Source organism: Zonotrichia leucophrys, chromosome 3 (assembly GCF_028769735.1).
Source record: "Zonotrichia leucophrys gambelii isolate GWCS_2022_RI chromosome 3, RI_Zleu_2.0, whole genome shotgun sequence".
NCBI classification, from domain to species: Eukaryota; Metazoa; Chordata; class Aves; order Passeriformes; family Passerellidae; genus Zonotrichia; species Zonotrichia leucophrys.
In genome coordinates this window covers 110,222,227-110,238,799 of record NC_088172.1, presented here as the reverse complement: position 1 = coordinate 110,238,799, position 16,573 = coordinate 110,222,227, and the positions used below count along the sequence as shown (strand labels likewise).

The 16,573-nt window shown below is 51.2% G+C and overlaps 1 protein-coding gene across 2 annotated transcripts; it reads right to left on the bottom strand.

Annotated features, from left to right (window-relative positions):
• Positions 1-577: 577 nt before the first annotated feature.
• Positions 578-15,284, bottom strand: CTSB (cathepsin B). Of its 2 annotated transcripts, none has more exons than XM_064709935.1 (10): positions 15,153-15,284; positions 8,793-8,944; positions 7,523-7,608; positions 7,039-7,153; positions 6,330-6,448; positions 5,681-5,766; positions 4,518-4,664; positions 3,410-3,526; positions 2,240-2,368; positions 578-1,983 (listed from the first exon to the last, which is right to left on the bottom strand). In XM_064709935.1, the coding sequence occupies exons 2-10, from the start codon at positions 8,916-8,918 to the stop codon at positions 1,886-1,888; spliced, it is 1,023 nt and encodes a 340-aa protein (XP_064566005.1). In that variant the 5' UTR covers positions 8,919-8,944; positions 15,153-15,284; the 3' UTR covers positions 578-1,885. The 2 variants fall into 2 exon arrangements, with proteins under 2 accessions (XP_064566005.1, XP_064566006.1); XM_064709936.1 differs by lacking the exon at positions 15,153-15,284 and adding an exon at positions 12,154-12,371.
• Positions 15,285-16,573: the final 1,289 nt, after the last annotated feature.

Here is a 16,573-nt window from a genome sequence, read left to right as displayed (position 1 = left end):
ATTCTGCCCCTCTGAGGTGAGACCCCACCTGCAGAGCTGCCTCCAGCCCTGGGGCCAACAGCAGAAGGATGTGGAGCTGCTGGAGAGAGTCCAGAGGCCACAGAGATGCTCCAAGGGCTGGAGCCCCTCTGCTCTGGAGCCAGGCTGGGAGAGCTGGGGGTGCTCACCTGGAGAAGAGAAGGCTCCAGGGAGAGCTCAGAGCCCCTTCCAGGGCCTAAAGGGGCTCCAGGAGAGCTGGAGAGGGACTGGGGACAAGGGATGGAGGGACAGGACACAGGGAATGGCTGCACACTGCCAGAGGGTAGGGTTGGTGGGATACTGGGAGGAAATCCTTCCCTGTGAGGTGGTGAGGCCCTGGCACAGGGTGCCCAGAAAAGCTGTGGCTGCCCCTGGATCCCTGGAAGTGTCCAAAGCCAGGTTGGAACAACCTGGCATAGTGGAAGGTGTCCTTTCCAGTCCCAGGGACTGGATGATCTTTAAGGTCCCTCCCAACCCAAACCATTCTCTGAAGACAGAAGGGCCTCACTTGGCTTCCACCCCAACCATCTGAGGTGGCAGAAGCAACCAAGAGCCAGGACACTGGAGAAATCATTTATTGGCACAGGTGTTCCAGCCAAATACAGCACAGCTCTGCCTCGCTGGTGCCAGAGCAAGCAGAGGTAAGGGGCTATTTTACAGTGCATGGAGAGCCTGCTTCACACATCTCTGACCCATAGCCTCAGGTCACTAATATATTTTGTGCTTTAAAATTAAAAAAAAGCTCTTTGCTATATTAGTGTGTTGGCAAATCACATGATTCCTCCTGTACACAACCTATCACCTCCCCCCAGTAACAAAAATAAGGGTTTTTACCTTCCCTAATGTAAAAAAAAAATGCTTTAATTGTGTCCAATTCACTGAGACATCTCCAAGCATCTGCTTGAGCTCCCTGCAGCAGACCTGGGAACCATCCCTCAACTCAGCATCCAGCACCTGCAGCCCCAAAGCACCCCAAATTTGGGCACTGCACCCTTGCCCAGGCATGACCTGCACACACCAAGCTGCTCAGCCATGCAGGAGAAGGGCTTTGCTCTTTCCCAGCTCCCTCCCAGATGCTTGCAGGATATTTGATCAGAGGCTCATGGAGCTCCAGCCAGGCCCTTCCCCAGCATCAATAACCCCAGACTACAGCAGATAAAAAAGTCAGTGAACAGCTGAGGAAGAAGTGGTTTGAGAAGCCAGGAGGATGGAGCAGAGCAGGCGATGCATGAGGGACTTGGTGCAGGCAGCTCTGGCCAGAGCCACCCCCACAGCAAGTTCATCAGCAGTTTGTTCATTAATAGGTCTAAAATTAGCCAATTCAAGGCACACACTCACAGGAAATTCCTCCCTGCTTGTTTTGGGTGATAACAGTCAGATCAACCCATCTGGGGGTGCACAAATCCCCCCCTGGCCATGGCTTTCCTGCAGCATCCACCTCTGCTGCCCCACCAAGTCCCTAATCCCAGCACAAAGCTGTTTTCTGCCCTCCCAGTAGCAAATTGGGCTGGAAGGGGTCCAGGCTAACCAAATTCCAAGAGGAATTTGGTTTTCCAGCAGTCCTCTGAGCAGGGAGTGCCCCAGTGTCCTGCTGTGACCCACCAGAAGCAGGAGGTTGGCAGAAAGCAGCTCCACCTCCAGCCCCAACGTACAATTTTAAAAACAAAAACCCAAAAATTTTAAAAAGGAAAAAAAAAAACATCAAAAAACAGGAACAAAAAAAAATTGAAAAAAAAAAAGAAAAGATAAAAAGCTTTAATAAAGTAACCTGAACTAGAGTCTCTTTTAGAAGGGAGGGGTCTCTGCACCCAACCCACTATCAGTTAAAAGCATCAGGGACTCAGGATTATTTGTGGTTTGATCAGAGTTACATCCTCTTCCAGTACTGCTCCGTCCTGGGGATGCCGGCCACAACCTCGGACTCGATGCCACAGTGGTCCTCTCCTCGAAGGATCTTGAAGAAACCTGGGAGAACACACAAAAAAATCATCCTCTCCATCCATCCCAGGGGAATGGGGCAGGGAAATGGGGTGGGAATTGCAGGTGGAGAGGAATGGGGTGGGGAAATGGGGTGGGATTTGCCGGTGGAGGGGAATGGGGCAGGAAAATAGGGCGGGAATTGCTGGTGGAGTGGAATGGGGTAGGGAAATTGGGTGGGGATTGCGGGTGGAGGGGAATGGGGTGGGGAAATGGGGCGGGGAAGATTCCTGGAGGCTCTCACCGTTCTCCCCCCAGTCGGTGTTCCAGGAATTGGCCACCAGCCAGTAGGGAGTGTTGTTCTCCACGCCCCAGCCCAGGATTCGGATGGCGTGGCCTCCCACCTGCTCCCCAGACACGTGCTGGTAGACCCCTGCAAGGGGAAAAACACCCCAAAATGTCAACAGGGCACTGCCTGTTTGGGAAAAACACCCCAAAATGTCAACAGGGCACACCACAGAGTGCTCACAGCCTGGTATCACCAACCCCAGAGTGGCTGAGATTAATAACACATATAAATGTATAATAAAATTATAAAAAATATAATTTATTATCTATAAAATACTACTATATTTTTTTATAAAATATAAATATAATTTTATAAAATTATATTCATAGTTTATGTTTATATAATATAATATATTTATATAATATAACATAATATATAATAGACTGTATATTTATATTAATGTATTTATGCTATATTTTATAAAATTATATTTGTATTTGTATTTTATAACTTTATTACATATTATTAATTTTGGTTTTTGGTTAAATGTGAACCTGAAACTTAGTGCAGAGTCTGGAGGAAGGAGTTCTGCATGGGGAGATAGCAACAGGACAGAAGGGAAAGGTTTTAAACTAAAAGATGGGAGATTTAAGTTGGGTGCTAGGACGAAATTCTTCCCTATGAGGGTGCTGAGGCCCTGGCACAGGCTGCCCAGAGAAGCTGAGGCTGCCCCTGGATCCCTGCAAGTGTCCAAGGCCAGGCTGGATGGGGCTTGGAGCACTGGGATAGTGGAAGGTGTCCATGGCAGGGATTGGAATGAGATGATTTTTTAATCATTATCTTCCCCCCAAACCATTCCACGATTCTGTGACCAATACTCAGCACCAGGACACCCAGAGACATTCCCCAAGGGGCTCAAAGTTCACAACAAGAATTTTGAGGTCCTAAAATCTGAGCTGCTGCTGCCAGCTGGAATTTGAGGTGCTTCCCATTAGGGCTGATCCAATCCCAAGAACTGATTCCTCTTGCTATGGACACAGGAGGTGGCACCTGCCCATGTCTTTGCCATAGCAGATACTCAAGTGTATGGTTGAGATCTCCAAGACTGGAGAAGACAGACCAGGGCCACAGACGAGGAACCTTAGATTGAAGATCTCCCCCCACAGCCTCAGTGGTGCTGCTCACCAGATTTGTACATCAGGAAATCCTCGTAGACAATGAAGGCTCCTTCCACTGGGCCGTTCTTGTAGATCTCAGCCATGATTTCCTTCTCACTGCGAGGGACTCCGTAGGATGTGATGCCTAAAAGGAAAAGAATTCCCACCATTAGGATGGGCCACACAGGATGGCTCAGTGTGACCTTGCAGGAGGCCTCTTGCACTTAAATTCAGGTTAAATCCAAACCCAGCAGCTCCAGAGGGACTGACACATTCACAAGCATGAAAAGTGGGCTCCAGCCACTCCTCTTCTAGAAGGAATTATTTAATCTGAGTCCTATTCTGTACCCAAAGACCTATTCCAGACAACTTTAGTGGGAAGGGACATTTTCCCCTTGTACATTCTCCTTTTCAAAACCCAAAATACTCAAGGTGAAGACAAATCTCCAAGAAACAGCCGGATTATCCTAAATGTGCAGGGCTACCAAGGAGACTTGGAGGTGGCTTTGACACCACGCTCCTCAAGCCATCCACGTGCACCTCAAGGCCTCCAAGCAGTCCCACCAGTTCCCCCTTCCCAGCTGAGCCTCAGCAAACACAAACTGTGCATCTGCCACACTCAGCTTTGCTCCAGGACCACCAGGGACAGGGCACAGGAGAAAAACCCACCAGGAACTGTGCTGGTGTTTGCAGGCATCTTAGAATGAGGGAAGAGATGAGAGTGTTGACTTCATGTTTCAGAAGGCTTGAGCTATTATTTTATGATATATATTATATTAAAGCTATACTAAAAGAATAGAAGAAAGGATTTAATCAGAAGGCTGGATAAGAATAGAAAAGGAATGATAACAAGGAATGTCTCAGTTTGTGACTGAAACAGCCTGGACAGCTGGACTGTGATTGGCCATTAATTACAAACAACCACATGAGACCAATCACAGATCCACCTGCTGCATTCCACAGCAGGAGATAATCAACGTTTACATCGTTCCTCTGATGGCCTCTCAGCTTCTCAGGAGAAAAAAATCCCAAGGAAAGAATTTTTCATAAAACATGTGTGTGACAAGGAACGGGTTCAATCCTGCCCACCTCTCCCAGGTACCACAAGGAGCAGCTCTGGAAGCCACCTCCCTTACCATAGTGCTTGTCCTCCTTGTATGAGGGTGAGTAGCCAGGCTCACAGTGCCTGCTGCACCTGGGGGTGCCTCCTCCTTCCCCAGTGCAGGGGGGGCGGCTGCCATTGACGTGGTGCTCGCACGGTGGGATGGAGTAGGGCCGGCAGCCTGTCCAGGACAGAGGTGACATCAACTGGTTGTCCCCAAAGATCCCAACAGCCACGCTGGAGAAGGCTCCAGAAGCCCCAAGAATCCCACAAATTAATGGGGTGCAGGTCTTCCTTCCCTGAGCAACGTTGTTTCCCACCACCTCCCTCTCCAAACGGTGATGGGAAAGGTGGGAAAGGTGGAAACGTGAACCAGCTGATGGTCATGACGGGGAGGCAGAGGGTTTCAGTCTGGAAGTTATTTTTTGAAAGGGGAACACATCAGGAAGACTCCTGACCTCATTCAAAGTGCAGTGAACTGGTTCAAAACCAGCAACAACAACCAGCAACAACACAAAATTCACAGCCTGATTCGTTCCTGCTATGGAAACAGGAGCCTTGGGAGGTGTGTTGAGGGCTGGAGTAGGGATGGCAGCCTGTCCAGGACAGAGGTGACATCAAATGGTTGTCCCCAAAGATCCCAACAGCCACGCTGGAGAAGGCTCCAGAGGCCCCAAGAATCCCACAAATTAATGGGGTGCAGGTCTTCCTTCCCTGAGCAACGTTGTTTCCCCACCACCTCCCTCTCCAAACCGTGATGGAAAAAGTGGAAACATGAACCAGCTGATGGTCATGACAGGGGGAGGCAGAGGGTTTCAGTCTGGAAGTTATTTTTTGAAGGGGGAAGGCTCCTGACCTCATTCAAAGTGCAGTGAACTGGTTCAAAACCAGCAACAATACAAAATTCACAGCCTGGTTCATTCCTGCTATGGAAACAGGAGCCTTGGGGGTGTGTTGAGGGCTCCTGGCTCCCTTCCCAGATGGGCCTCCTGCCTCTGGGTGCTGCTCAAGGACCTTTGTCCCAAAGGAAGGAGCCATGAGGGCAGCGGCAGCCAGCTGGAACTGCAGAGGTGCTCAAGCTGAAGGAGGGAGCAGCCACAGAATGCAGATCAGGAGAGAAAGGTCCCAAAACCCATGAACTTTAAGCAAGCAGAGCTGCTACTCCCTGCTTGCCCAAGGGAATCTGCCAGGACTTACCCACGTGGGAATCGTAGAGACCCCCGGACACGAGGCCCCTCTCTGTCCAGTACCTCCAAGCACCAGAGGGGTAACCACCATTGCACCTGGAGGGAGAGGCACCAGCTCCAGCCCCAGCCATCCCATTCTGGGAGAGGCAAGGGAATGGAGCCAGCCTGGAATGGCTCAAAGGAAGGTTTGGGCATATTCAGCCTTTTTTTAGTCTGTTCTTTTCTTCCCCAGGATCTGCCTTGAGACACCAAGGCCTCAGGCAAGGAGGTAAGAGCATCCAAATCCCAAAGTGCCTCATTACCAGGTCCCTCACCTGGTAGCAGCAGGGAGGACTTGGGAGACTCAACTCCCTACCCTGTGCCCAACAACTTGGGAAGCCACAGGCAAAAGGTTTGTGCCTGAAAACCAAGGATCTGGGACTAAGAAAAGACCCTTCCTTGGGCTTTGGCAGCTGCCAGCTCCGTGCTGGAGAGCATCACTATGTGTTTGCAGCCATCACCACCCACTGTGCTGGGGGCAGGATGTGCCCCAGCTCCTGGAATCACCTTATGTGATTTATGTGATACCTAACTCCCTCATCCACATCACAAACCTCTGGAGGTCTGCCCCTGCTCCTCCCAACCACCTCCCAGGAGCACAAGGACCAGGAGCAGCTCACCCCATGCCGCACTCGAAGCCACAGCATGACAGCAGGTCCTCAGCCGAGACCTCCACGCTGACCTTGGCATTGGTGTGGACACAGATCCGGTCTGAAATCGCTTCCACAGCACCAAAAGCCTGAGGGCAACCCCAAAACACACATCAGAGCTCAGCCAGGGGAGAGAAACCAGGAAACCTCCTGGAAATGAGAGCAGCAAGCATGGCCTGGCTGGGAGAAGGCACCCAGGAGCTCAGACACTGCAGGATCTCAGTGTACTCTCGCTAAGGGCAACAAAGATGCTCCAAGGGCTGGAGCCCCTCTGCTCTAGAGCCAGGCTAGGAGAGCTGGGGGTGCTCACCTGGAGAAGAGAAGGACCCAGGGAGACCCCAGAGCCCGTTCCAGGAGAGCTGGAGAGGGACTTGGGACAAGGGATGGAGGGACAGGACATAGGGAATGGCTTCCCACTGCCACAGAACGGGGTTAGATGGGATATTGGGAAGGAATTCCTGGCTGTGAGGGTGGGGAGGCCCTGGCCCAGGCTGCCCAGAGAAGCTGTGGCTGCCCGTGGATCCCTGGAAGTGTCCAAGGTCAGGCTGATGAGGCTTGGAACAACTTGGGACAGTGGGAGTTGTCCCTTCCCATGGCAGGAGGTTCAGCAGCAAATACAAGGTGTAGATTTTGCCCAGTAAATTTTATGAAGACAACACTAAACTCCCCCTGTCCTCACCCAGCAGGAGCCACAGGAGCCCTGGTCTCTGATCTCACTGATGGTGGGACAGTTGGGCCACTGCGTCCGCGAGTCGAAGTTATCGGGCAGCTCCACGTCCGCAGCAAAATCCACCCTGTGAGGAGAGGCAAACACTGTCTCAGGAACACCAGTGAACCATGACAGGGTGCACTGCACTCTCCAGCCTCCCCTGAAGGTGGCCTGGAGGATGTTTGTGTTGTTTGCTTACTGAAGGAGCACAAATACTTATGCTGTCCTCAGAGCAGGCCAGCAGCTCCCCTGGAGTGTTCATTTTCAAGAACAAACTGCACAATTGGCCAAGGGTCTGCCAGGACACAGGATGAATTTTCCCCTCATTTGTGCTCCATGCTTAATCCCATGAACAGTGTCCACCCTGCCAGGAGAGTCCCTCACCCACTCCAGATGCTCATGAAGGATGCACAGAACTTTTACTGGAGCTTCACCTTCTCGTCCCTGCACTCACCTCTCAGGGAGCTTGGGCCCACCCAGGAAGGTGCCACAGAGCTTCTTCACATAGCTCATGTCAGCATTGTGGAAGTTGTGCCCTGCCTGGGGAGAGACACACACAGAATTGGGACAGGACTCTCCAGAACCACCAAGAGCATCTCTGGGATCACAGCTTGGTGCTCCAGAGCTCCCTGAACCCCAACCAGAGTCTGACACTTGCTGCAAAGCCCACGGGCCGAGAGCCAAGCACCTACAGACACAGAGCACCAAGCTCAGCCCAGGATCAGCCCATCAGGACCAGTAAGGTCCAGTTCAAGGCTCTGGACACAGCAAACTGGTCAAGGAGGATCAGATCACCAATAACTGGACATTCACTGCTTGTTTCCAGCCTCCTGCAGTTTCCTCCTTTTACATAATTCCATCTCCTCCTCTACTTCTCACTGTGTCCAACAGAGGTTTGACAAAGCTGTCAAAGCAGTGTTCATGGTTCAGACAAGAGGGGGAGGAGATGTTGGAACCTTGCATGCTGAGAATTTCAGACTTTCTGTGCTGACAGATCTGACCCACAGGAGAACACTGCATTTGACCTGAGGCTGTGGAGAAAGCTTCCAAAATTGAATGACAGAACTGGGATTATGGGTGTGTAGTTTGAGTAGAAGTGTGCAATATCACGTGGTGGAAAACTTAAGAGTTTAATGTTTTAGAATATAATAATAGATGTGAAGCAAGATAGAGGTTTTAAGGCAGAGGCTAATCCTTCTTCACTTTCTTCATGGGTTTGAGTAGTATTTTGTAATTAGACAGAAAAGTCCTCATTGCGGGACACAAGTGATTAGTTACTCAGTTAAAAGTGAAAATAATTTAAGTGTCTTTTCTTAATTAGGTAATTTTTTCTTAAAAGACCTTATAGACAGATACAGGGCCATTTTGTAGTTAGTGAAATACTGTAGAACACACAGCTTGTGAGACTGTGATATAGATAAGAAATAATAAACATCTGAGTCTGAACACAAAATACCATCTTGAGCACTTTCAATCTCAGCCTTGGTAAGAAAAAAAAGCAAAGAAAAGCAGCTCCTGTTCCACAAATTCATCCCGCCCTGCTCCAAGGAGGAGCTCCATAGTTCCTGTGACAGCATCACCTCACTGGAGAAGCCAGCTGGGACCAAGGCTGGATCTCTGTCACCACCACGGTGACACTCCCAAAGCCCAGTCACTGAATCCCACAGAGAGACTGCCAGCAATGCCTCCCCCCCAAAAAACCACCAAATCAGCCCAGTACTCACCTTCCAGGTGGTGTTGAGCTTGTTTATGTGGTTGACCAGGTCATCAGAGAGGGGAGGGAAGTAAGGAATGCTGCGAGCATTGGCGAAGGCCACCAGGACGCACAGGAGGGACACGGGCAGCCACATCTTGGCTGCTGAACAGGACACCCCACCTGCAGACACATTGGAGCAGTGTTGAGACATCCCCAGGGTGGGCTCAGCTGCAGCAACACGTGGGAGGATAAAATGTGTGGCTGCACCAGATCCCTGCAGATCCCTATTTGCCCCAAAGGTCAGGAGAGAGACACAGGAACAGAGCAAGAACACCCCACTGCAGCTCAGGAGAAATCAGACAAGGCAACCTTGTTTGTTGACTACTGCAGGATTAGCAGCAGCAGGAAAATACCTTTTGAAGCAGATCCAAGGGATTTAGAGGGTATTAAAACCTGTGTTTACTTCCACAACAATGGAGAATAAGGAGCAGGAGAAGGAACAAGAGACACTCCATCTCCACACCAAACTTCAGGCATGGGATTTGATATAAGCCCCGCTCTTCCCTTTAAAGATAGTACTCCAAATTACATTTTTAAAGACTCATTTTGGCCATCCCCATGCCCTGGGGGTGTCACAGCCCCTGGTGTGACCCCCTGTCCATTTACAGGGGGGTCAGCATGTACCAGAGCTGCTCCTGTCCTCTGCTCCCCTTCCACTGGGAAGGTGCAGGGAATGAGGAAAGCCCCATTTTGGGGGTCAAAGACACAGAGGAAGAGCAGGAAAGAAAGGAGCACAGCCTCCCATGCAGGAGCACAAGCACCATGCAGCCCACAGACACCCCAAGGCTCTGTGATTTCCCTGCCCTCCCCTTTAACCTAATTCACATCAAATTGCCCAACTTCAAATTTACCCCCAGCACCAGCAGCCACTTGTTCCACGTCCTCAAGCCTGACTCAGACACAACACGAGCTCCTTAATCTCTGCAAACACACCAGGGCACCCTCCTCCTCCTCCCCCAAACCCTCCCATCAGCCCCACATCCACCCCAAGCCCTCAGATCCTCCCCAGCAGAGACATTGAGGCTTTAATTCCTGCTCAGCTCAGCCAGCTGAAGGTGTAATCACCTTTGCAAGCCCGGCTTTAAACCGGACACACAGCTCCTGCTGGATGAACAGGGCATGGGGATGGAGCCACACACTCACACCTCCCTGCTGGCTGCTTCCACCCACTCCCAGCCAAGTTTAGCCTTTCCAGAGAAGAAAACCCAGCAGGAGTGTCCTACTTTCTGCCAGCAGTGAGCCCAGGAGGCTGCAGCTTGCTGTATAAAAGGGCTTTTTTTCTCTTTTCCCACTCCTCCTTCCACCATTTATTTATTTTGTTCCCCCTGCTTTGTGCTTTCAGCAGGACACCCAACAAAAAAAGCTGAGTTTCAGCAGCACTTGGGTCCTCCCACTCCTAAATATCAACTCTGTGAAGGGGTTTTATGCACATTTTTCAGGGGTTTCATGGGTATTTTCTTGCTTAAAGGTTTCTGCAGGCAAGGGACTCGCTGGCTGTGTTCCCCTGTTTGCACAGGAGGTTACACCCAGGAAAATAAATATACACTTACAATACAACTGTGCTCTTTGCCCACAACAGGCCACAGAAAGCCTGCAGGTAACCAGCCTGAGTTGAAGCACCTTTTAAATGAAAAATCTCATAAAAATAATTTTAAAAAATGCACACACACAAAAACATCAAACCCCACAACCTTCTGTACTTCCTGCAGTCAACTCAGTATTTTCCCATAGCAGAGGCAGGAGGTGTTTTTGAGGCCAGAAGTCACATGATTACACATTTTTTCTTGCAGCAGGATGTTTGTAAATCTGCTGACAGGCTGAAAACCACCCTGCCGGGCACTGATGGGCTGCTCACACCCAGCTTTTGAGGGACAGGGACGGGACATCTCCCAGCCTCGGGTTACCAGACCATGCTCTCCAGGCAACCCGAAACCAAAATGAAAATAGATCCCAGCAGTTTCCCCTGAAAGAGGCAGAGTTTCAGCTCTGCTGCTTTGCATCTGCACCATGGACATGGCCCAGGGCCAGCAAACCCAGCAAAGCAAATAGCTGGGAGCCAGATGGCTCTTGAGGCAAAAAAACAAAACAAAACAAAAAAACTCTCTTGTGGGCATGGAGCCTCCCTGTGGGCCATGAGAGAGCTGGGGGTGTCCAGCCTGGGGAAGAGAAGGACCCAGGGAGAGGTCAGAGCCCCTTCCAGGGCCTAAAGGGGCTCCAGGAGAGCTGGAGAGGGACTGGGGACAAGGGATGGAGGGACAGGACACAGGGAATGGCTGCCCACTGCCAGAGGGCAGGGATGGATGGATATTGGGAAGGAATTGTTCCCTGGTAGGGAACACCTTGCCCCAAGAGATGGGGGATGCCCCATCCCAAAACCATTCAGTGTCAGGTTGGACAGGGCTCTGAGCAACCTGATATACAGTTAAAATACATAGTTAACGATGTCCCTGCCCATGGCAGAGAGGTTGGAATTAAATTTTTTAAACATCCCTTCCACCCCAAACCTTTCTATTATTCTACGAGGTCTCCAATGGGAAGTTTAGAGTGGTGGGAGCTGACAGCCAAGATCAGGTGTCTGGAGAAGGGCTAGGGTTAGGGTTAGGGAAAAGGAAGGGGAAATCTTCACCCCCATGGGATTTGTTCCTCCCTAACCCCCCCTTCTCCCTGGCTTTATCCTGTGTACAGCAGGGCTATAAATAGGGCACAGGCACGGGACTGGCAGGACGGATTCCCACCAGCCGTGGGTCACATGCAGCACAACCACAACAACCCCAGAGACCCTACAGCCACAAAAAGCTGCTGCTTTCCTCCCTCACCCCCTCTGCCCCAGCTGATCTGAGCAGCAAAACTTCCCCTGGCAGCGTTATCACACTGTGCTTCCCCCAGCACCGCTATCTCCTCCTCACACTCAAACCTCAGGGCCGTTCAAACCCCACAGCAGCAGCCCCAAAAAACCAAAATTGCATCACAGCTGCTGCACCCCAACATCTGCCCCCCAATTCATGCACAGCAGAGGAATTTCCCCAGGAACCTCAGCAGATCATTTCCCTTTGTACCCCAAACATCTCCAGAGATGCCTCAGCTTCAGGACAACCCTGGCTAAGGTTGAGCCTCTCACAGCTCCCAGCCCACCAGCCTGGAAACAGTAATAAGGGGTCAGCTTCACCCTGCAGGATTCCCCACCTGGCAGGAGGATGTTTGGGGCTCACAAAGAGCCCCCTCCACCTTCCCCTGGCCTGAGAGCAGGGAATACTTTGAGATCCCCAAAGCATCTGCTCGTGCCATTTCTTGAAGGATGAGCAAGCAATAAACAAGAAATAAACACCCACCAGCACACCTGCCCCTGGGTGGGACAGGACACTCAGGATTCAGCCAGCTGGTCGCTCAGAAAGAGGAAATTTGGGGCAGCTGAGTGTCCCAGCGAGGAGGAGGCAGCGAGGCCGAAGGCTCTGCAGGAGCTGCTCAGAGCAGCTGCAGCCTGCGAGGGAGGAGAGCAGCCCCAGGGCTGTGGCTGTGCTGGTGCTGCAGCATCCACCCACAGCCCTCTGTGCTGCCGCAGAGGAGGAGGAGACACCAGCCCAGAGCCATCTCCATCCTTCCTGAGCAGATCGGGCAGCCAGGGCAGCTCCCCTAAACTGATACTACATCATCATCATCATTAAAAATGTCAACAATTCCAATTGCAATAAACAGAAGTTTTTTAACCTTTTTTGTTTTGTATTGAAAGGATAAAGTTGTCATTACCTGCTACTATTATTATTATTATTAATGTTAACAATTTCAATTGCAATAAACAGAAGTTATTTAACCTTTTTTGTTTTGTAATGAAAGGATGAAGTTGTCATTATCTGCTATTATTATTGAAAATTTTAACAATTCCAATTGCAATAAACAGTTTTTTAGCCTTTTTGGTTTTGTAATGAAAGGATGAAGTTGTCATTATCTGCTATTATTATTATCATCATCATCATATATGTTTTTAAATTTCTTTATTTTTTTAATGGTATCAACTGTTTTCTCCCGGACAGAGCTCTTTGATAATCAAATCCTGATATCCCAGCCTGCCAGAATCCAGAATCTGGCTGTCTTGGATGGCTTGAGCCCCTGCCCAGGGGGCTCAGAGACCCTGGCACAGACACCTGTGCCTTTGATTTTGACCCATGGAGCAAATTACCACCTTTCTATGAAGAATTACAAGTCAAGAGAGTTTAAGTAGAATAATAGTTAGTTTGTCACGGGGTGAAAAATAGATTTTTGGGGTTTTAGAATGGGGGCTCGGGGTCCCAAGATGGAGCAATTTGGGCGTACCCTGTCCTTCTTCTTCTTCTCAGCCTCAATGTTCTGGGTGATGCTGGCACTTTTGGATTGGTTTAAGGTAGAAACTCCCTGTCTAACATAGGTGATAGGTATTGGGAAGTTATGGTAAATAATGTACATGTAGTTTTTAGTATAAAAGATAACACAAGGGCAGGCAGTGTGTCTCACCCTGACCTGCCAGACAGACCTCAGCAGGCCAGAGAAAGAATGTTATAAATAAGAAACAATAAACAACCTTGAGAATGAGAACAGAAGAATCCTGACTCCTTCAACGCTGGGAAAAAGAGACTTGTACATCTCTTAAGAGTCACTCAGACCAGCAGAGATCCTGATATCCCAGCCCTCAGCAGGACCCCACATCACCCTCCAGCAGCCAAGGCTGACACACATTCAGTGCCCACAGCAGCAAATCCCTTCACCTTTGCACCACAAAGCTCTCCTACCCCAAAACAAACCCCACAAACCCCATTTAACTTCATTCAAGGAAAAAAAGCACCACCAACCCAACCCCCAAACCGGCTGTTCGGAGCCCAGCTCACATGACTCAGCCCAGGCAGGTCAGACCACAGATAAGTCACAGCCCTGAAGCATCTCCCAGCTCCTGCTGCAGTGTCTGGGCCAACCCCCTGCAGGCACAGACTGAGCCATCGACACCTTCCTTCTCCAAGGAGGCATCCACACCTTCCCTCTCCAAGGAGCACCCACACCTTCCTTCTCCAAGGAGCCATCCACACCTTTTCCAAGGAGGCACCCACACCTTCCTTCTCCAAGCAGCCATCCACACCTTCCTTCTCCAAGGAGCCATCCACACCTTCTCCAAGGCTCTGGGAAGGTAAAAGCTATCCCACCCTCCCTTCTACAACACCTCCCAGCCCTCCAGGGATGCTCAGCACAGCCCAAATCATGTGTCCTGCTCAGCACCAGCCCTTAGCCCGGGCCCAGCTCTGTCCTTTGTTCTCTTTGCTAGGGCTTGTGACTCCCAAGCCACAACAAAGCCAGCCCAGAAAGGCTCAGCTGCAGCTCCAGATCCAGCTCAGCCTGCTGCGTCACCAGGTGAGCTCGGCAGCACCAAACCTGCATTCATTACAGCTCTCTCTGCATTACCAGAGCTGGAATTGTATTTTCATCGAGAAATAAAAACAACATGACGTGCTGCTCCCCGTGTTCATTCCCTTCTAGCAAAGCCAGATCGCTAACACAGGTCAGGTAACAGAATCCTAGAGAGGTTTGGGTTGGAAGAGATCCTAAAGGTCATCTAATTTCAACCCTACTAGACATGGCTGTTCTGTATCTGACAAAATAATTCCCTCCTGAGCCAACGTGCAGCACTCACCTCTGCAGCTCCCATGCACAGAAAGCACAAGATTCTCCCAAATGAAGCTGCACTGATTTTTCCTTTTTTTTTTTTTTCCTGTTATTCTTACAAACCAATCCCTAAACCAGAGTCTTGCACAAGCCCCCGTGCTACGGCAAGATAGGAGATTTCGAGGGAAATGCCAGAAGGAAGCGATCTTTGCTACATCACCGTGCCCTCAGAGCATCCCTGGGAGTGGGACAAGGGGATGAGGGATTCATTCCAGGCCGGAGGAGCCCATGGCAGCTTTTCCATCGCCATTCCCAAGCCATGGTCCTGTCCAAACCCAGGCTGGGTTTGCATCACGGGATGTTCCCGGCGTGCCAAACCGAGCTCGGCGTCAGCTGACGAGCAGGGCTGCGCTGTTTTTCCTGTCTCTACCATGAAAACAAGGTTTCCTCTCTCCTCCCGTGACCTTCCCTGAAGGTTTGATGCCTTTCGAGCGCTCATTTTCCCTGCCACAACCTCCGCCGCAACGCATCCTCCTCGCTCACCCCGCATTGCGCATCCCGGACAAAAATCCCCCAAAAACGCCGCTGGAAAAAGCGGGGGACGCTGTTGCTGCTGTCCCTGCGGGTGTTCCGCGGCGCTCACGGAGCCCTGTAAGGATGTGCCCCATTTTCTGTGCCCCCTGTCCCTGAGCATCCCCTCCCTTACCGCTCCTGCCGCTCCTTGTGCGCGCCCCCGGCTCCCCCGGCTCTCACCGGCGCTCACAGCCCCGCTCGGTGATCGCGGCCGGGGCAGCTCCCTGAGGCTGAGTCATCCCCGCTCGCCCGCCCCCGGCGTGACAGCATCCTGCCGGCTGCCCGCCCCCAGAGCCCGCCTCCCTCCTGCTTCCATCCATCCCTGCTTGCTTCCATCCATCCCTGTTTCCATCCGTCCCTGCTTCCATTGATCCCTCCTTGCTTCCATCCCTCCCTGCTTCCAGCCATCCAACCCTCCCTGCTTCCATTCATCCCTCCTTGCTTCCATCCCTGCTTCCATCCCTCCCTCCCTGCTTCCATCCATCCCTGATTCCATTCATCCTTCCCTCCTTCCATCCATCCCTCCTTGCTTCCAGCCATCCCTCCCTGCTTCCATCCATTCATCCCTGCTTCCCTCCATCCCTCCCTGCTTCCAGCCATCCATCCTTGCTTCCATCCATCCCTCCATCTAGCCCTGATCCCGGCTCCATCGCTGCTCCTCTCTTTCCTCCCCTCTTTCCTCCCCTCCTTCATCCTGCCTGCTTCCCCCCTTCCCTTCTTCTTCCCCTCCTTCCTCCTCTCCTTCCTCCCCTCCTTCCTCCTGCCTGCTTCTCTTCTGCCTCCATCCCTGCCCCTCTTCCTGCAGGTTTCCACCATCCTGCCTGCGTCCCTGCTCTGCCTCCATTCCTCCTCCTTCACCCCACCTGGTTTTCATACCTCCACCCTGCCTGCATCCTTCCTCAATTCCTCCCCTAGCCCACCTGTATTCCTCCCCCAGCCTTCTTCGATCCCACAGGTGTTCTTCCCTCTGCCATCCCATCCTTCATCCTTCCTCCTGCCTTTCTCCCTTCCTGCCGTGCTCCATCCCATTTCGTTTTCATCTTTTAGTCTGCCAGCATTCCTCCTCAATTCTACCTTTATCCCTGCTTAATCCCATCCACATCCTTTCTGCTTCCTTCCTCCATCCTCTCTCTATCCCATCTAGTTTTCCTCCAGCAACCTCTCTGGATTTTTCCTGAATCCCACCTTTGCTATCCCATTTCCATCCTGCCTCTATACCTTTTCCTTCCTGTTTCTCTCCTTCAGCTGGCCTCTCTCCTACCTGGTTTTCCTCCTCCAACCTGCCTGTATCCTGCATCCCACACCCATCCCTTTTCAACTCCATGGGCATCACACAGGGTGCCCAGAGAAGCTGTGGCTGCCCCTGGATCCCTGGAAATGTCCCAGGCCAGGCTGGATGGGGCTTGGAGCAGCCTGGGGTAGTGTAAAGTGTCCCTGCCCATGGCAGAGGGTGGAATGAGATGAGCTTTAAGGTTCTCTTCCAACCCAAACCATTCTGCGGTTCTGTGATCCATCTGCTTCTCTCCTTCAACCTGCCTTTATCCTATCTAATTT

What these genes read in the sequence shown, in the direction of transcription:
- CTSB (XM_064709935.1), bottom strand. Translation starts at nt 8,918, where the DNA reads ATGTGGCTGCCCGTGTCCCTCCTGTGCGTCCTGGTGGCCTTCGCCAAT. An exon ending in TCTCTACGATTCCCACGTGG is followed by an intron (nt 4,665 to 5,680) that starts GTAAGTCCTGGC and finishes TGTCCTGGACAG; the next exon opens with GCTGCCGGCCCTACTCCATC. An exon ending in TTTCCTGATGTACAAATCTG is followed by an intron (nt 2,369 to 3,409) that starts GTGAGCAGCACC and finishes TTCCCCTTGCAG; the next exon opens with GGGTCTACCAGCACGTGTCT.